The sequence below is a fragment of the Bufo bufo genome, chromosome 1 (assembly GCF_905171765.1).
Source record: "Bufo bufo chromosome 1, aBufBuf1.1, whole genome shotgun sequence".
NCBI lineage: Eukaryota > Metazoa > Chordata > Amphibia > Anura > Bufonidae > Bufo > Bufo bufo.
This window is the reverse complement of record NC_053389.1, coordinates 518,725,258-518,741,727: the sequence shown is the minus strand read 5'-3', so window position 1 is coordinate 518,741,727 and position 16,470 is coordinate 518,725,258. Positions and strand designations below refer to the sequence as shown.

Below are 16,470 nucleotides of genomic sequence, written 5' to 3'. Positions count from 1 at the left end.
AAAAGTTCGATTCGCCATGAAGCCGAATTTACTTGCGCTTTGTGGTAACAAATCATTTTCCTAAAATGGTGGCTAAAGAATGGGAAAAAAATAAACACCTCATCCACTTGCAGTCTGCTCCTCTCTTGAGTGGAAAAGACCTGCCGAAGGACCTGCGCTGAGCGTGATAACGTCACTGCAAGCTCCCAGCGTGATCACCAAGCACTTCTGTGTAAGCGGCCAGCTCCTGGGTGGTGTAGTGTTTTGGCAACTTTCACGCCTTTTTCCTGATGTAAAATTAGTACAGCATTCGTCATGCCCCGTTCTGCCCCCGCCAGTCCCTTGATACTCCTTTGTGCAGAACGTGGCCTAAACATGCCCATGCAACAAATATTGTCACACGAGCATTAAAAAAGTTGCCAGGTCCTGCAACAATTTTACATCAAAAAGATGCGTAAACTGTTCGTAAATGACCCTCACTATATAGGCAAAAATGCCTAAAAAATGCCCAACAAAACCACTAACCCTAATTGACACAAAGATCAACACAAAGAATTGCTTAGGAAGGAAGCAATGTTATTTCGGAAAATGAATGTGATGGGCACTTTAGGTCTTAATGATAGGAATGACATGCCTGTATTTCTGTAAGTGACCCTTCTTTGAATGATTTGTATTGTTGTTTGTGGTATGATGGTAATGAAATGGTTAACAGCATGACGTGGGCGTTCCCTAGGTATAAATCACCTGATGGTATCCTCCCGCAGCACGCAAGGCCCAGAGGAAGAACTAGTGCAGGGGTGGCCAACCTGTGGCTCTTGAGCCACATGCGGCTCTTTGCTTCTTCAAGTGCGGCTCTTCTTCAAGTACTCAAATCTCTTTTCCTGATCAGGCACTGATCAGGTTACTACTTTGCAGCTCCATCTTACTCTCCACTATGACCTGATGCACACAGTGTGAGAACGTAGTACGTTGTGCTCATCAGGTCACAGTGGAGAGCATGTCAGACCTGCAGAGTAGCAGGAGTCCAGTGCCTGATCAGGAGAGGGAAGAGATTTTTTTTTAATTATAGAACCGAGCATGGGGGTCTAATCTAAGCATGGGAGGTTCTGATCTGAGCTTGGGGGGGGGTCTGATCTGGGCAATGGGGGTCTGATCTGAGCATGGGGGGGTCCTGATCTGGGCAATGGGGGTCTGATCTAAGCATGGGAGGTTCTGATCTGAGCATGGGGGGAGGTCATGATCAGGGCAATGGGGGTCTGATCTGAGCGTGGGGGGTCCTGATCGGAGCATGGAGGGGTCCTGATCTGAGCAATGGGGGTCTGATCTAAGCAATGGGGGTCAGATCTGAGCAATGGCGGTCAGATCTGAGCATGGGGGGAGATCTGAGCATGGGGGGGAGATCTGAGCATGGGGGGAGATCTGAGCATGGGGGGAGATCTGAGCATGGGGGTTCAGATTTGATCATGGGGGTTCAGATTTGAACATAGGGGATAAGATTTGAGCATGGGTGGTCTTGTTTGAGCATGGTGGGTCAGATCTGGGAAGGGGGAGATCTGAGCATTGGGGGGGAATCTGAGCACTGAGGGTCTGACACTGGGGGTCTGATTTGGAGGTCTGATGAGGTCTGGGGATCTTATTTTAGGTCAGGTGAGGATTGGGGATCTGATTTAGGAGTCTGATTTGAGGTCTGCTGAAATATATTTTTTCTTTTTTTTCTCCGCTAATGAAAAATAAGAAAAAAATATTTTTAGCAGACCTCAGATCAGATGAAAAATATATTTTTTTCCTATTATTTTTCTTTGTTAAAACCTAGGTGCATTGTCACGAGACGCCGGGGCGCTCGCTCTCCTCAGTGCCGCCGGCGTCCCGTGTCTGTGCAGGAGCGAGGACGTGCACAGCGTCCTCGTCTCCTTGGTGATAAGGGGCGGGACGGACCGGCTGTGCATGTATCTTCCGCACGGCCGGCGTCCCCAGTTCCCCCAGCAACCAGGCGGGATCTGATCACCGAGCTGGGCACCCTGTGAAGGAGCCCAGCACTGCCTGCTTCCTCTGAATCTCCTCCTTGCTCACAAAGTAAGATCGCCGTAATCTCGCGATGCGAGAGTTCGCGCATGCACAGTTCCTTCCCTGAGGCTGATGCCAGCACAGGGAAGGAACACTATGCCGGCACTGCGCATGCACGAGCTCGCGGATCGCGAGATTACGGCGATCTAACTGTGAGCAAGGAGAAGATTCGGAGGACGCAGGCAGTGCTGGGCTCCTTCACAGGGGGCATGGCTGGGCTCCAAGAAGGTTAGTACAGCCCCTTGGGCTCCTTACCAGGCTCATTTACATATCTATAAAATCATTTTTTAAACACAATAAAAGCACATAGAGATATGGGACAGGTATATTGCGGACATGCTAGCGGCGATCTAGCCGTGCATGTCCGCAGCTCTATAGGCTAAAACGAGGTGACAGAATCCCTTTAAAGGATCTTTTTAGAAAAATAATATACTTACTGACTAATCAGCAACAGACCAGTCAAGGAAGCAGCAACCTGTGAATCAAGACAAACGATATTGTTTAGATATGATTTATATTACACCTCTAAAACCAACATATTTTACATAGAGTGGGCATTATTGGCTTTTCCTGCAGTCAGTCAAATTATTATATGCCACGTTCAGGAGTACAACTGTAATTTACTGAACACATTTACCTAAAATAATGAAAATCACCAATCCCTTTAAATCTAAAAGACATATAAATAATGATAAAATAAAAAATGATACAACATAGGTGAAGGTTGATAAATTGTTAGCTATGTAGTACATTCCAAGCAAGCTACCATTTCCAGTTTTACATTAGCAATCCAGTATGACTAGCAGGATGTATAGTCAATGTTAGCATGGGTAGAATGCTGAACTGCAAAATATCTATATTTTCTTTGACATAGAATTCTTGCCATTTGCCCATATAACAGCCATTCACTGTAGCATAAATGTTACTTTTACATACCTCTACTAAGAAAATGACTAGGACAAGAATAAGAATGAAGATTAGACTTTTATGCACAGTAGCATATCTGAAATAGGTGTTCCAAGAAGTAAGTGGCGTTGCGCTGTCTGTGTCATCAAGGAAACATTCCTGTGCAAAAAAATCCAATAGTGCAATTAGTGCCTGCTTACAATCACTTACACTTTGCTATATTATAATTGAGACTTAAAGGAATTGTCCAGCCTAACTAAAAATCCTTATGTAAGGCAATGCCATGCCATTCTTGCACATGTGACCACTGAAGCCATTGTTTGGCTGCAGCAGTCTTATCACCAAGAACAGATTCCTGTCACTTCTGGTACAACAGGGATTGCTGGGAGACCTGGTACTGGAACAGAGGGCATCTGGAAAGGTGAGTGAGTTTTGTTCTAAATAATTTTTAACACAGTCCTGCCTAACATTAATTTATTTTAATCACTTTAATGAATTTATCATAAGGTTAGTATTTGATGTCAGTTATTCTTTAGTTTCCATTGGAGTACCATGCACTAAATGTATCAAATGTTTGTTACATTTTGTCTATAAATGCTACTTCAGTTTTTCTACACCACCCTTGGTCTAGGCCAGGGATCAGCAAACTTCGCCACTCCAGCTGCTCTGAAACTGATCAGATGATGCCAATGCCAACTTGTAAAATGTTTAAAGTGAAGCTTGATTAAATCGTAGCTTCTGGTAATAGCAAAATAGCTATCCCTACCCAAACTCAGCACCATGGTAAACCTCAATGAACAATTGGATTTAAGCAGATAATTGAGCATTGAAAGCTTGGAGTACCAAACATGAGGCCAAATATCTACTGATCAGAAAGTAATGTTTTAAAATGAAAGCTTATAGGAGACTATAAATCATATGCATGTTAATGTGTGTAAAACAGGGAAACAAAGTAGGAATAAAATACATTTCTAGTTTTTCTCCTTGTTTAATGGGTTATGTTCTGGGAAGCCACAGGTCTCATTAGCAAATGCAACTTTACTGAAAACCCTAGTTGCAGTAGTCTCTGGGCAAAGCAGCGTGGCTGCTCACAAGCCTAATGCAAACTTAAAGGGGTTCTCTGTTCTGGAAAATCTCTGCTAGAAGGGTCGCTTAGCAATAAGCTAGTTGACCTGCTCAGACCCACAATGATCATCTGTAATCTGTAACCTGGCAATACTTTTTCTACAGCGTCACCACGAGGGAAATTAAGCATTAATGCAGTTCTCACTAAAATCAATGGGGTGTCTGTATAATATTGGGCAAGTGCTCCAAAAAGAGGATATGGCCATGTGAATGAGGCCAAATAATCAATTTAATCATATACTCTCATAGACTATAAAGCACACTAGATCCGAGAGGAAGCATAACGTTCTACTGCTCAATAACAAATATTTGTATTTCTTATTTAAAAAGCATACTTCCTCTTTGACTGCTTGCTGTGATAACCACATTGAAACCTTTACATCCACTGCCAATTCAGATCTCAGTAAACAACCTGATAGATAACCCTTACAGTACCTTCAAATCTTCCTCGTTAATTTCTTCACTTATTTCCAGGACGCTGTCTTGTGAAGAACGCCTGCTGTAAATGTCTAATTCTTGTGATAATTTGGATTGAGGGGCTACTGAGATTTTCCTTACGGATGCTGCTCTTCCATAAGGACCTTGGTTTTGTGAAACTGATGTACCCGTCATAAAGTTTAAAACAGATTGCCTTCTTCGACCTTGAAAAGTTGGGCCAGTATTGAGCATGTTACTCCTTGGCAAGTTTGCTTCTCCTTGCTCTGAATCTGGAACTAAGGAGAGCTTTCTCTCCTCCGGCTCTGTGGGAGACTCTTCTTCTATTCCACTCATTTGTGGTTGAGATTTTTGCATGATAGAAAATTTTCGACTTGATTTCCGACCATTAATAATGGAGTTCTTTCTCTTTTCCATAAATTCTGCAGCTTGCTTGAATGACTTATTTTTTACTTCATTTCTAACAACTACTGGATCACTGTCGACGGATAATCGCCTCAAGGTCTCAGTTAATATTGAATTTCTCCTTTCTGCACTAAAGTTATCAAAAGAATCAAATCCCTTCAGCTGAGAGCTGAAGTCAGGACGTTGATCTTGAAGTTCTGCAAATGTTCCGTAAAAATAACAGCTACCTTCATGCAGAAGGAGAATTTTGTCAGCCTTCTTAAGCTGTTCTAGTTTTGAAGTAACAAGGATTCTGCTCTTGTTGGCCATCAGTTTACAGATGCAGCTAAAAGGAACAAACAAAATAAGTCAAATCTGGTGAAAGAAAACTAAGTGTGCATAGATTTCATACACAGAAAAAAATGATATATGATGCTTAATTCCTAATTATTCAGATCTACATCAGAGCTACAGAAAAGACTATAATATAAAAAAGTTAGGCTATGTTTTCATCATTAATCTTGTTTATTACATTAGCCAAAGACGCTGTTCTGATGCCTTCATATGATAGATTTGAAAGTTGCACTGAGGTTTCCATAATTTTTACGGCAAGAATAGTACTGCATGCTAAGCTACTCTCGCCGTCAACATTGATAGAACTGCCATTAGAACCCTTAATGGCAGGGGGAACAGAGGCTTAGTTGTATCAAACAGGTTATCCAAGAGTTAAAATAATAACTGGCAACCGAAAATGTGATTAAATAAAAAAAGGATTCATTATGGGGAAGAGTGATGGCGTTACTGTGGAGGAGGTTGCTTCCTTCCCAACAATCGCCTGCCTGAATGCCTAATGCCTTAGACCCAATACTGATCTAATATTGATGGCCTCTCACAAGGATTGATGGTCTAGTCTGGTGATATAAAAGGTGAAGAGATATGATGACATTACTACTCTGCTTTGTTTATTATCTGACTAAACCATAAATCTTCTAATATTTAGCAATGAATGTTACATAAAGGGAAAGTCATATTTTCCTTTTGCTATAAAGTATAGGAGAGATTTCTTAAAACTGGTATAAAAAATGGAGACGTTATCAGTGAGATTCCAGCAATTATTTTTCAGAGGCCCCTTTTAACTGAAAGTAGCACTCCTATTCTTTGCTATGGACGATTTTCCTTTGCACCACTTTTGCTAAGCTTCCCCCATTTTTTACAGGTTATGGGCTTTGGCATAAGATTTATTTGTGCAAAAAAAGCAACTTTTGCAGTTTTCCACCTCTTTTGCCACTCCAGCTCATAGCTGCTCTAGATGTGATTGTCTTTTGCATGGACAGACAAATATGGAACTAAATTTGTCACCTCTTACTCCAGCACAGGTTGTACTCAGACCTTCATGAATTCCCTCCTTATTGATCTGAAGATATGAACTAGGCATGGCTATAGAGGGTGATAAAATGTATAGTTACATCTTGTCCCTGTTACAGATTTTCAATTTTTGTAGTATTGAAAGGGCATCAGGTCAGCAGATTTGCACCTATGAAATTGACTGACCTGTTACATGTGCACTTAGCATCTGAAGGCATCTGTGTTGGTACCATGGTCATATGTGCCCACACTGCTTAGAAAAAGAACATTTTAATATATGCAAATGAGCCTCTAAAAGCAACAGGGGCATTACTGTTACACCTAGAGGCTCAGCTCTCTCTGCATCTGCTACTCCCCCTGCACTTTGATTAACAGGGCGATGTAGTGTGTAATGACACCTGACCCTGTCAAAGTGCAGAGGGAGCGGCAGTTGCAGAGAGAGCTGAGCCTCTAGGAGTAACACCAATGCCCTCGTTGCTCCTAGAGGCTCATTTGCATATAATAAAAATAAAAAACATTTTTCTCAGCAATGCGGGCACATATGAACATGGGACCAACACAGATGTCTTCAGCTGCTAAGTGCACATGTAACAGGACAGCCAGTTTCATAGGTACAGATCTGCTGACAGATGCCCCTTAATGGAGGACATTCACTTTAGGAGCTGTCTGTTCGACATCAGAACACCCTGACATTTTCATAAAACCACCCCTTTAGTGGTTTTGTTCACTGAAAATGATGGAACCCTGTTACAGGAGAGCAATTATGGGAACGGAGATGATAGTTACCCAGTTTGAGCTATGTTGATACGTCACATGAGTGTCACATACAGATTTCAACAATCAGCATAAAAACTGTAAATGACACATACAGTAGCTAAGTAAAATATTTACAAAGCTACTCCACTTGTTAGAGCGGATAGGAGCGGGAGGTCAGGCATGCCCTCTGTATGGGACTGCCAGAGATATTTGTGCACTGAACTCTTTGAGGGAATGAATGGAGGCCTCTTAATAATCTTGGCATGACCGCTTGTAGATGTAGGTTTTATATCTGTCTTATGACAAGAAATATCATCATCCTAGCCATTGTCAAGGAACAAATCTATCCAAACATTCCCAACTCTAAGTGCAGTCTGCAGTTTTTAATGTAACAAGTTCTCTCCTTTTTGTCTTTTTCACAGTCTAACAAGATGCATTACACTGTCTCAGCCTTTTCTTCAAGATCCCCCAGGAAGACAAGAAAATCATCTGTCTCCTCTTCACAAACATCATTTAGGACTAAAAATGGGAATTTTTTTAAGCTCATGTCTACCCACATCTTTTACCTTCTTTCAGAATATAGACACATTTGATTATTCTGATATTGAATGCAGTTAGATTTCGGGAAAACAAAGGGATTATGTAGCAGGTATAATCATCTAATCATCAATTAACTTGATAGCATAGCCAAGTTTGTTACTCTGATGACTCAAGATGCAATTGTTTGGTCTTCTGATCATTGTATCTTTGCCATATTTTGTTGTTCTTTATTATGTTTTGATATGTATTGGTAGGAAGTCTGTCATCACTAAATGTATTTTTAATCTGTGCACAATGCTTGGTAGGACAGCCTCCCCCTATTATACCCCTACCTTTAGATGCCAGAACTAATCCAGCAAACTTTGAGAAAATATGCCTTTACATGTGAGTCGTTGCGCCTGGCCCTTTCAATCAAGCAAAAGAGGAAGGCACTGGGAGGGTGGAAAGGGTCAGAGCTATGGTACATGGAGCTAATTTGCATATGAATTAAAAGACGATTTTCTCAAGATTGCAAGATCGGTCATAGCAGCTAAAGGTATAGGTATAATTATAGAGGAGGCGACAGGCCCTCTTTAATAAAGACAAGATTAAGAAAAAAAAACTTACGTTTTCAAGAATATACATTTTTGGAATTTCATCCAAATACAATGTTAGAAGAAAAATGGCCTTATTACGTACCTTTCAAATATTTCCTTTTCTGTAAACAAGTCAAGATAACTGAATGGGGAATCCAATAAGTAGAGGTCAGCATCTTTGTACACGGCTCTAGAAGAACACAAATGTATGGTTTTAATTGGCTCATCACCTGCAGACCACACACAATTCGTGAGCTGATGCAAAACTATTGAGGGCGGCATTATGTGCAATCGTCATGCTGAAGGAGTTTCAGAAGCCCAGTCATAGATGAAAATGTATAGACAGTGGTTTATTGCACTACATGTACTGTATGTCAATAACTTCTCAAGAATCTTAAAGAGAACCTGTCACCTGGTTTGGGTTCACTAAACAACCAGCAGGCCATTATTTAATTCTGGTTTAGGATCACAAAACCTGCCCAAAGCAAATCCTAGTAAAAGAAAGTAAATGAAATTGAAACTTACTGGGAGGAGTCCAGGACTCTTCTCCAGTGGCACTGGGTGTATGATGAAGCCAAGGACAGTACACTTTGCTTCACTGTGCATGCACTGCACATTGTCACATTGGGATGTACAGGATTTTGCTCAGTAAGATGCCCTTAAGACTCCTTAGATACTAATGCCTAGGTGCAACTGCTACCTCTGCATCCTAGATAGCTATGTCACTGGCAGCAAATGCACAACTGTCATGATCTAGAGCAGGCCTTGAAGAGGCCACCTAAGATCTGGGCTGCATGACCATTTCAGTTGTGGTATTTTGTCATCACACTGAAGTTATGTGACACTTGTGTGACACATAGGAATGCAATAAGTCCCAGTTTACAACGCGACACACAAAAGTCACATTTTAGTGCAATATTAGCACCACGTACAATAGATGCTCTCAAAGAGAACTGAAACCCTGGCAACTGGAATCTGCTTTCAGGAAGCACAAGATGCAGGACTGAATGACTTGTCTCTGGATAGAACTGCACAAAAAAGGCGTATTCTCTTATGGTGTGCCTCAGTCTTGCTTTTAGATTAAATAATCTAAGGGATATATAAATAATTATTTGTCACTTAGAATGTAGGGTTATACCTAATAAAAATAAAGCAGAGCTGTTTCTTTCAAATGTCCTCAAGTACAAAGCAAGGTGACCTTTTAGATGGCTGCCAGCTACGAGCAGAGATGACTTATACAGGAGGATTACCAACACCGCAGGAAGTAACTTTATTATACAAGTGGATTTGCTGTGTAACATTAATTCAAAGCAAGGTATTGTTGTTATAAGATATGGGGCGGGAAGCTTAAAAAATACAGAATTAGCCTTACCTTGCTAGAGATATTCTTGCCCGTTGACCTCCGCTAAGCGTTATTCCTCCTTCCCCGAGAACAGTATTATCTTTTTCTGGAAACTTTGCAATGTCCTACAACAACAAATGGTTATGATGACATTTAAGGACCTATAGTGTATAAAAATCATCATGAAAATCTGAGTTGTAGGGACCATGAAAGATAAAGCAAATAAAAGGGAACAATAAAATAATTGATGGTGTTAGGTTAAGGCTACTTTTACATCTCCGGTTTAAATTCTGGCAGGCTGTTCCAGCAGAGAACAGCCTGCCGGAATTCTTCGGATGCGGTGCTGCCGGATGTGGACGGAATGTTCGCCGTCCCTATTAAGTATAATGGGGTCTGGCGAGATCCGTACGCATTCCGACAGACAAGTGAAGAACCGGCCGGGCACAAACCGCTGCATGCTGCGCTCCTCCGCTTGTCTGACGGAACAGCCATGCCGGAGTTTCACACCGGAGGTGTGAAAGTTGCCTTTGACCTAAAGCTTTCATATAGAAATTAAAGGGTTTTGTCCACGAAAAGTATAAAGGTCAATTTTCACAGTAATTTTTCTGAATATATTCAACCACATCCTAGCTTCGATAGATCTTTCGTCTCAGTTATAACTCAGTTGCCCTCATTTCCTCGTTTAATTGTAAAATAATAGTTGTATAATGAAAAATTATGCAACTGTCTAGTACACTTTGCATGAATACCTTGCCATTTTCAAGATCTCTCTTTGCTGTCAGTGGAAACATTCTTGCTTACACTAGAAGCTGAAAATCAACAGTAGACAGATAGTACTGCTCAAATTTCAGGGATGAAAACAATTATATCCAGGCCAAGCAATCTTCTTTGAGCTATACAACCTTGAGAAGCATTACATCTACAGTGTATTGATATTTAGCCTCTGGATGTTAACATCAAACAGATCTCAAAAATCTAAGCACTAGAAAGTTGTGCAACAGTTTTTTATCACAAAGTGTCACGGCTGAGGATGGTGAAAACCCTCAGCCGTGCGATGCCACGAGATGTTAGTGGCTGCTCGGCCAGGACAACAGAATAAGGGAGCAGGTCACCTCCTAATGCATCCCTAATCTGACCCTAACTCCTAGCTGCATGAGCCGACCTTGAAGGTAGGAGGGCTCATGCTCAGGAACCTCGGATCCCTACTCACCCTCCGCCAATCCCTGAACTAGGAGCTGGGTAGACCACCTGTTCCTCCTGGATGAAGAGAAACAGGAGTCTAAACTGGCCGGGCTGCAAAGGGAACAGAAACAGACATATGGCAATGGCAGGTAAGTGCAACTAGTACCACACCTACCTGCCACAGACACAGAGCCTGGAACCCAAGTATAAGTGCTGCTGTCCACAACAACACAAGAGACAGAGCACACACCACACAGGAACCCAGAAAACCATACGTGCAATAAATAAGCATAACACAGACACATCTTCATAACAACGTGTATCACATTGTATGACCACAATGGCTCCTCACGTGGCATCACCTTCGGAAGAGGGTGCAGCATGCATCGCCATCTTGTTATGGGGTGCATGCACGTTCTCCGGAGGGAGAGCGTTAGGGGGTTGCACCGTTTACGGCGCGGTGTGTGGCTTTTCCCGGCCATTCCTTTCTCACCGTTCTCCATGTTGGTGTCCCCTTGTTTGTCATTCCCCTCCCCCCTCCCATTGTTTTTTGTGACTCACCAACTTTCCCCTTTTGTTGTTGGGAGGGGCTTTGAGGGGTGGGAGTATCTTGCCTTCGGAAGAGGGCGCAGCATGTGGCGCCTGCCGCTTTCTGGCACACATGCTTATCCTCCGGAGGGAGGGTGAAAGGGGAACCGTGATACTGTGCAGTTCTCTGTGGCTGTTGCTGCAGTGTCTGTGAACTGACACTAGTGGTTGGGTTTCTCCTCGTCCACGTCTCTGTTGTTTCGCTCACTATGTCGGTGTGGCTGGCTGCAGTCCTCGTTGGACTGGATGTGTTGTATGCTGGGAGAGAATGCATGCTGGCAGCGACTTTGTGGGAACCGTCTGCTGAGAGTGGACGCAGTGTTCAGGTGCGGTCTCTTCGGGCTGTTTCTTTGCTGGTCTCCGGTTATTGTGTGTTGCTCCGGAGCCTGGCAGTCGGCTCCTGGATCCTGTGTGTTGTTCCAGGGGTCGGCAGCAGTCCTGGGGAGACACGCATGCTGACACTGATTCTGCTATTTTTTCCCTTCTCCCTTCCTTGTTTGGGGTCCCACACTGGTTTTCCCTTTTGTGTTGGTGAGGGGGCTTTGAGGGGTGAGAGTGTCACGGCCTATGGTGTGCTTAGTGACATTTTCCTTCACTTGGTTGCCCGTGACTACGTTTGGTGTTGTATGCATGTGGTGGCAGTGTCTCGGCCTTCTGGCTGATCCCCAGGACATGGTTGCCACGCATGCCGTTGCCCACGGCAACAGGTGAAGTGTGTGTTTATGTGTGTACTTCCCCTTTAAGTGGCCGTCTTCCCTTGCCTTGTGTTGGAAGGGTTAACTTCCTTCCTAGTGTGTGTGCACTGGGTGTGTCTGTGTGTGGGTGTGGCTACATGGGCTATAAAGCCTCAGTTAAGATCAGTAGTCTGAGGGGTACTTCAGCCATGGCTAGCTGGAGGCATCCTCCCGTGATATACCATCTGCCTGTGGGGGGCCACCCTTGTGGTCATAGCTTTATGTTACAAGATGTTATGAAGATGTTTGTTTGGTCTTTATTCTTTGCAGCTTATGGTCCTGGGTTCCTGTGTGATGTGTGGTGTGTGTGCTGTGTCCGTTTGTCTTGTTGTGGACAGCAGCACTTGCACATGGGTTACAGGCTTTGTGTCTGGGCAGGTGAATGTTGTGTTTGTGGCATGTACCTGCCATTGCCATAAGTTGTATATGTTCCCCCTTCCATGCAGCTTGGCCAGTGAGACTCCTGTTCCTCCATATCCAGAAGGAACAGGTCGTCTTACCCTGCTCTTAGTTTAGGGCCACTTTGAGGGCTAGCAGGGACTTCAAGGTTCCGGAGCATGAGCCCTCTTACCATCAAGGTCGGCTCATGCAGCTAGGAGTCAGGGTCAGATTAGGGATGCGATAGGAGGTGACCTGCTCCCTAATTCCGTGGTCCTGGCCAAGTAGCGACCTACCATCTCCTGGCATCGCACGGCTGAGGGTTTTCGCCATCCTCAGCCGTGACACAAAGTTATCAGGGGCATAACTAGAAAAGGCTGGGCCCCATAGCAAATTGAATGGCCTCCCACAGCAACTTCCCCGCAACCTCTATCCTGTGTCTAATCAAGATTGCCCATGCTCTCCATACAATTCCATTGAGACAGAATTTCGGGCCTTAGTCCAGCGGCTGTGTCTGTAATTATTATGACGTGTGTGTACAGGCAGGTGAGGCCCTGGTCCTCCTGCTACTGCGGGCCTAACAGCCACCAGTAAATACTGTATACATGTATGATTTTGACATTAAGTAAATTAAGCAGATATACAGCAGATATATATAGTGTGATATTACATGATATTTCTATTCGTACAGAGCGTAGTCAAATACCCATATATTTATATAGGAGAATATAAATCACGGCTAGGGATGAGCTGTTTTTAAGTTCGGCGTACAAGGTTCGGGTACGGGTTATCTAAGAATTCCAAACTTGAAAACAGAAATTCACTCAACACTAATCACAATAGAAACTAGTTACTTTACTTTTAACAGCATGTGAAAATTGCAACATGCCTCATAGTATATGTATTACACAAGAGAAGAAACCGCCAGATGCTGGGTACTCCATGCCTTAAATACCTATTCTTTTCACAATTGTTCTAGAGAACATAAAGGTCAGCTCGCCCTTCGCTCACAGGGATTAATAGCTGATGTACAAGTTCCATGGTGGCATCAGATTTAATTTATTACCCTCCCATACCTGAGTAAACACATGAGCGCATTCCCAAAGAATAAGAATGCTACTCATTAGCACTTCATCAGCGTGCCTATTATGAGCATACGGGCTAGGAAATTATGAAGAGTTCATGTAATGCTCCTGATCTATGTGGGGAAAAAACCTCTTTGGGAGCTGTAATGGTGGCCCTATTAGGCTTCAAACTTTAACTACAAAATAATTTTTAATGTTACAGAAAGATTTATACTGTATTTGAAGGGGTTGGCCCATCATAGACAATGGTGGCATATCACTAGGATATGCCTCCATTGTCTGATAGGTGTTTGTCCCATCTCTGGGACCCGCACCTACACAGAGAACGGAACGGGGAAAGTTGGTGGAGGGTGCACTGCGCTTGTGCAGCTGCCCTCCATTAATTTCTATGGGGCCGCCGAAAATAGCTGAGCGCTGGCTCGGCTATTTCCGTCGTCCCCGTAGAAATAAATGGAAGCGGAGGCTGCGCAAGCACGGTGCGCTCCCATTCACTTGTATGGGGAGAGCGCTTGGCGGTGGCCGGACCCTGGAAAACCCGAGGTCCTCCAGCCACCACTCTACCCACTCCATTCTTGGTATAGGACCCGCACCTATCAGACATATTAGACATATCCTAGTAATATGCCCCCATTGTCTATCATGGGCCAACCCCTTTAATGGTGTTCTGCTTATCTTTATAGGAAATGTTTTTTCAAGTGAATGGGAGCAGTCCTGCACAGGAACCAGGCATGGCCTCTACACAGTCGATGGAGCGTTGTGGTTCCGGCACTGGTTCTCCGATTTTCATATTGATGCCTGCCAATCAGCTCTATGAAGAGACTGCAGTGCACCGCTGAGTGCTGTGATCTCATCCTAGGCCAGTGACATCATGTTCATTGGTCACATGACCTTTGTGCAGCTCAGTCTTATTCAAGTCAATAGGCCTGAGCTGCAATGCCAAACACATCCACTGTACAAATTGTGGCGCTGTGCTTGGCATGCTGTGAGAAGGCTGCAGCACACATCAGAGCACCTCAAACAGCTGATCGGCGGCTGTGCTGGAATTCAGACCCCCACCGATAAGATGCTGAAGATACAGTAGATCACCAATAGACATGAGCGAATCGAATCAGACAAAGTGGAATTCGATCCAAATTTCAGGAAAAATTTGATTTACAATGAATGCAAATTTCCTCGCGCTTCGTGGTAACGAATCACAATTTTTCCCAAAATGGCGGCTACACGTGTGAGGACTGAGGACATGGGGCAAGGAACTCTGGGAAGGTGGGATCGCCCAGATTGACATACATGCAGCCAATCAGCAGCCAGCCAGTCTTGTGATGTCACAGCCCTATAAATACGGCAGTCATTTTAGATTCTGCCATTTTCGAGCGTTCTGAGTGCAGGGACAGACGTGAGAAGGCGCTAGGGACAGCAATAGGAAAAACCTCATTGTGAACAAAGAACCTGAAAAAACGATTTATAAGTGCAGGAAAAGGATAGGGAGGAATCATTTCACAGCATCTTATTGCAGGGAGAGATGTCAGAAGGCGCTAGGGACAGTGATAGAAAAGCGATTTACAAGTGCAGGGAAAAATTATTTGGGGATCCAAATAACCATTATACAGCTCTGTCATTCCAGCAATTTGTTCTTGGGGTGCAAATGCTATGTTGAACAGCCTTTAGTGGCTTATATCTGTGGAAAAAGAAAAATATATACGCAGTTCACTTCTGCAGTTATATGTGGTGAAAGCGTCTAGTGGTGTATTTCAGTACTAAAAGAAAAATATATACGCAGTTCACTGTTGCAGTTATTTGCTGTGAAAGCATTTAGTGGGCTATTTCAGTGCAAAAAGAAAAATATATACGCAATTCACCGTTGCAAAGCGTTTAGTGGCCAATTGCAGTACATAAAGAAAAATATATACGCACTTTATTGGTGCAGTTATTTGTGGTAAAAGTGGCCTATTTCAGTACAAAGAGAAAAATATATTCTCAGTTCACTTCTGCAGTTATATGTGTTGAAAGCGTTTAGTGGCTTTTTTCAGTACAGAAAGAAAAATATTTTTGTCGCTTTTAGGGGTGTTTTAATTTTCTTTTAATTTATTTAGTTCAGCTAAAAGTATGTCAGACAAAGAAGTGCCAGGCCATGCACAGAGGAGTGGCAGAGGCCCAAATGTTTCTGGCGCAGGCAGAGGACGCAGCAGAGTAAGGGGGCGTGGTAGCAGGAGTCGCAGCGAGAGGCCTGAGCTCCCGGTGTCGTCTAGCGGTCGTGTCTTGGCCAGCAACCCAGCGGTTCTTGATTGGTTAACTCGGTCATCCACTTCATCCCAAGTAACATCAGACACAGCAAGGGCAAGCTTCTAGAGGACAGTCAGCAGCTACTGGCCAGCCAAGATGTGGAGGAAACATCCGCTGCTTCCTCCGCTAGGCGGGCAAGTAGTGATGAGGAGAGTGGCATGGGAGCTGGGGTTGCGAGCTCCAGACCCAGAGACCGTTGAGGAGCACATCAGTGAGGTACAGACACTACTCGATGATGAAGTCGATCACACTTGGGAGCCGGCAGAAGGGGCTTCATCATCATCAGGAGAAGAGGGTGGCAGCTTCCATGTGAGCCAGCGGCGGAGCCAGCAAGTCGATAGAGCGGCCGGGAGTCAGCAGGGTGGCAGCAGTGGGAGGTCGGGAGCCAAACGTGCCCGCGGTAGACCACCTGCTTCGCAGCAGCCTACCTGCCCGGGAAGTAGTGGTGCAGGGGTTCACGGAGGCAGCGGTGGTGGCAGTCAGTCAGTGCGGACTGTTGGCAGGAAAATCGTTTACCCGACGGTGTGGCAGTTTTTTGTTAAGCCGCCAGAGGAGGTGAATGTGGCCATATGTAGAATCTGTTGGCAGAAGGTGAAGCATGGCCAGTGTGCCAATGTTGGCACTATGGCCCTGCATCAACATATGCAGCGTTGTCATACAGTGGCCTGGGAGAACCGTGGCTCCGATGTGGTGGTCCAGCTTGCCGCAGCAACCGCTGCATTACCCAGTGGCACGCACCCGGTTTCAGCCAG

The 16,470-nt window shown here is 44.1% G+C and overlaps 1 protein-coding gene across 2 annotated transcripts in view; it reads right to left on the bottom strand.

Annotated features, from left to right (window-relative positions):
• CFTR (CF transmembrane conductance regulator) overlaps positions 1-16,470 on the bottom strand; it is a 203,874-nt gene that overhangs the window by 73,010 nt on the left and 114,394 nt on the right. For both annotated transcript variants that reach the window (XM_040411444.1, XM_040411453.1), the window contains 5 exons: positions 9,502-9,596; positions 8,233-8,319; positions 4,510-5,239; positions 2,980-3,108; positions 2,481-2,518 (listed from right to left, as the gene is read on the bottom strand). In XM_040411444.1, coding sequence (XP_040267378.1) covers positions 2,481-2,518; positions 2,980-3,108; positions 4,510-5,239; positions 8,233-8,319; positions 9,502-9,596 — 1,079 coding nt within the window. The remainder of the gene's footprint in view (positions 1-2,480; positions 2,519-2,979; positions 3,109-4,509; positions 5,240-8,232; positions 8,320-9,501; positions 9,597-16,470) is intronic.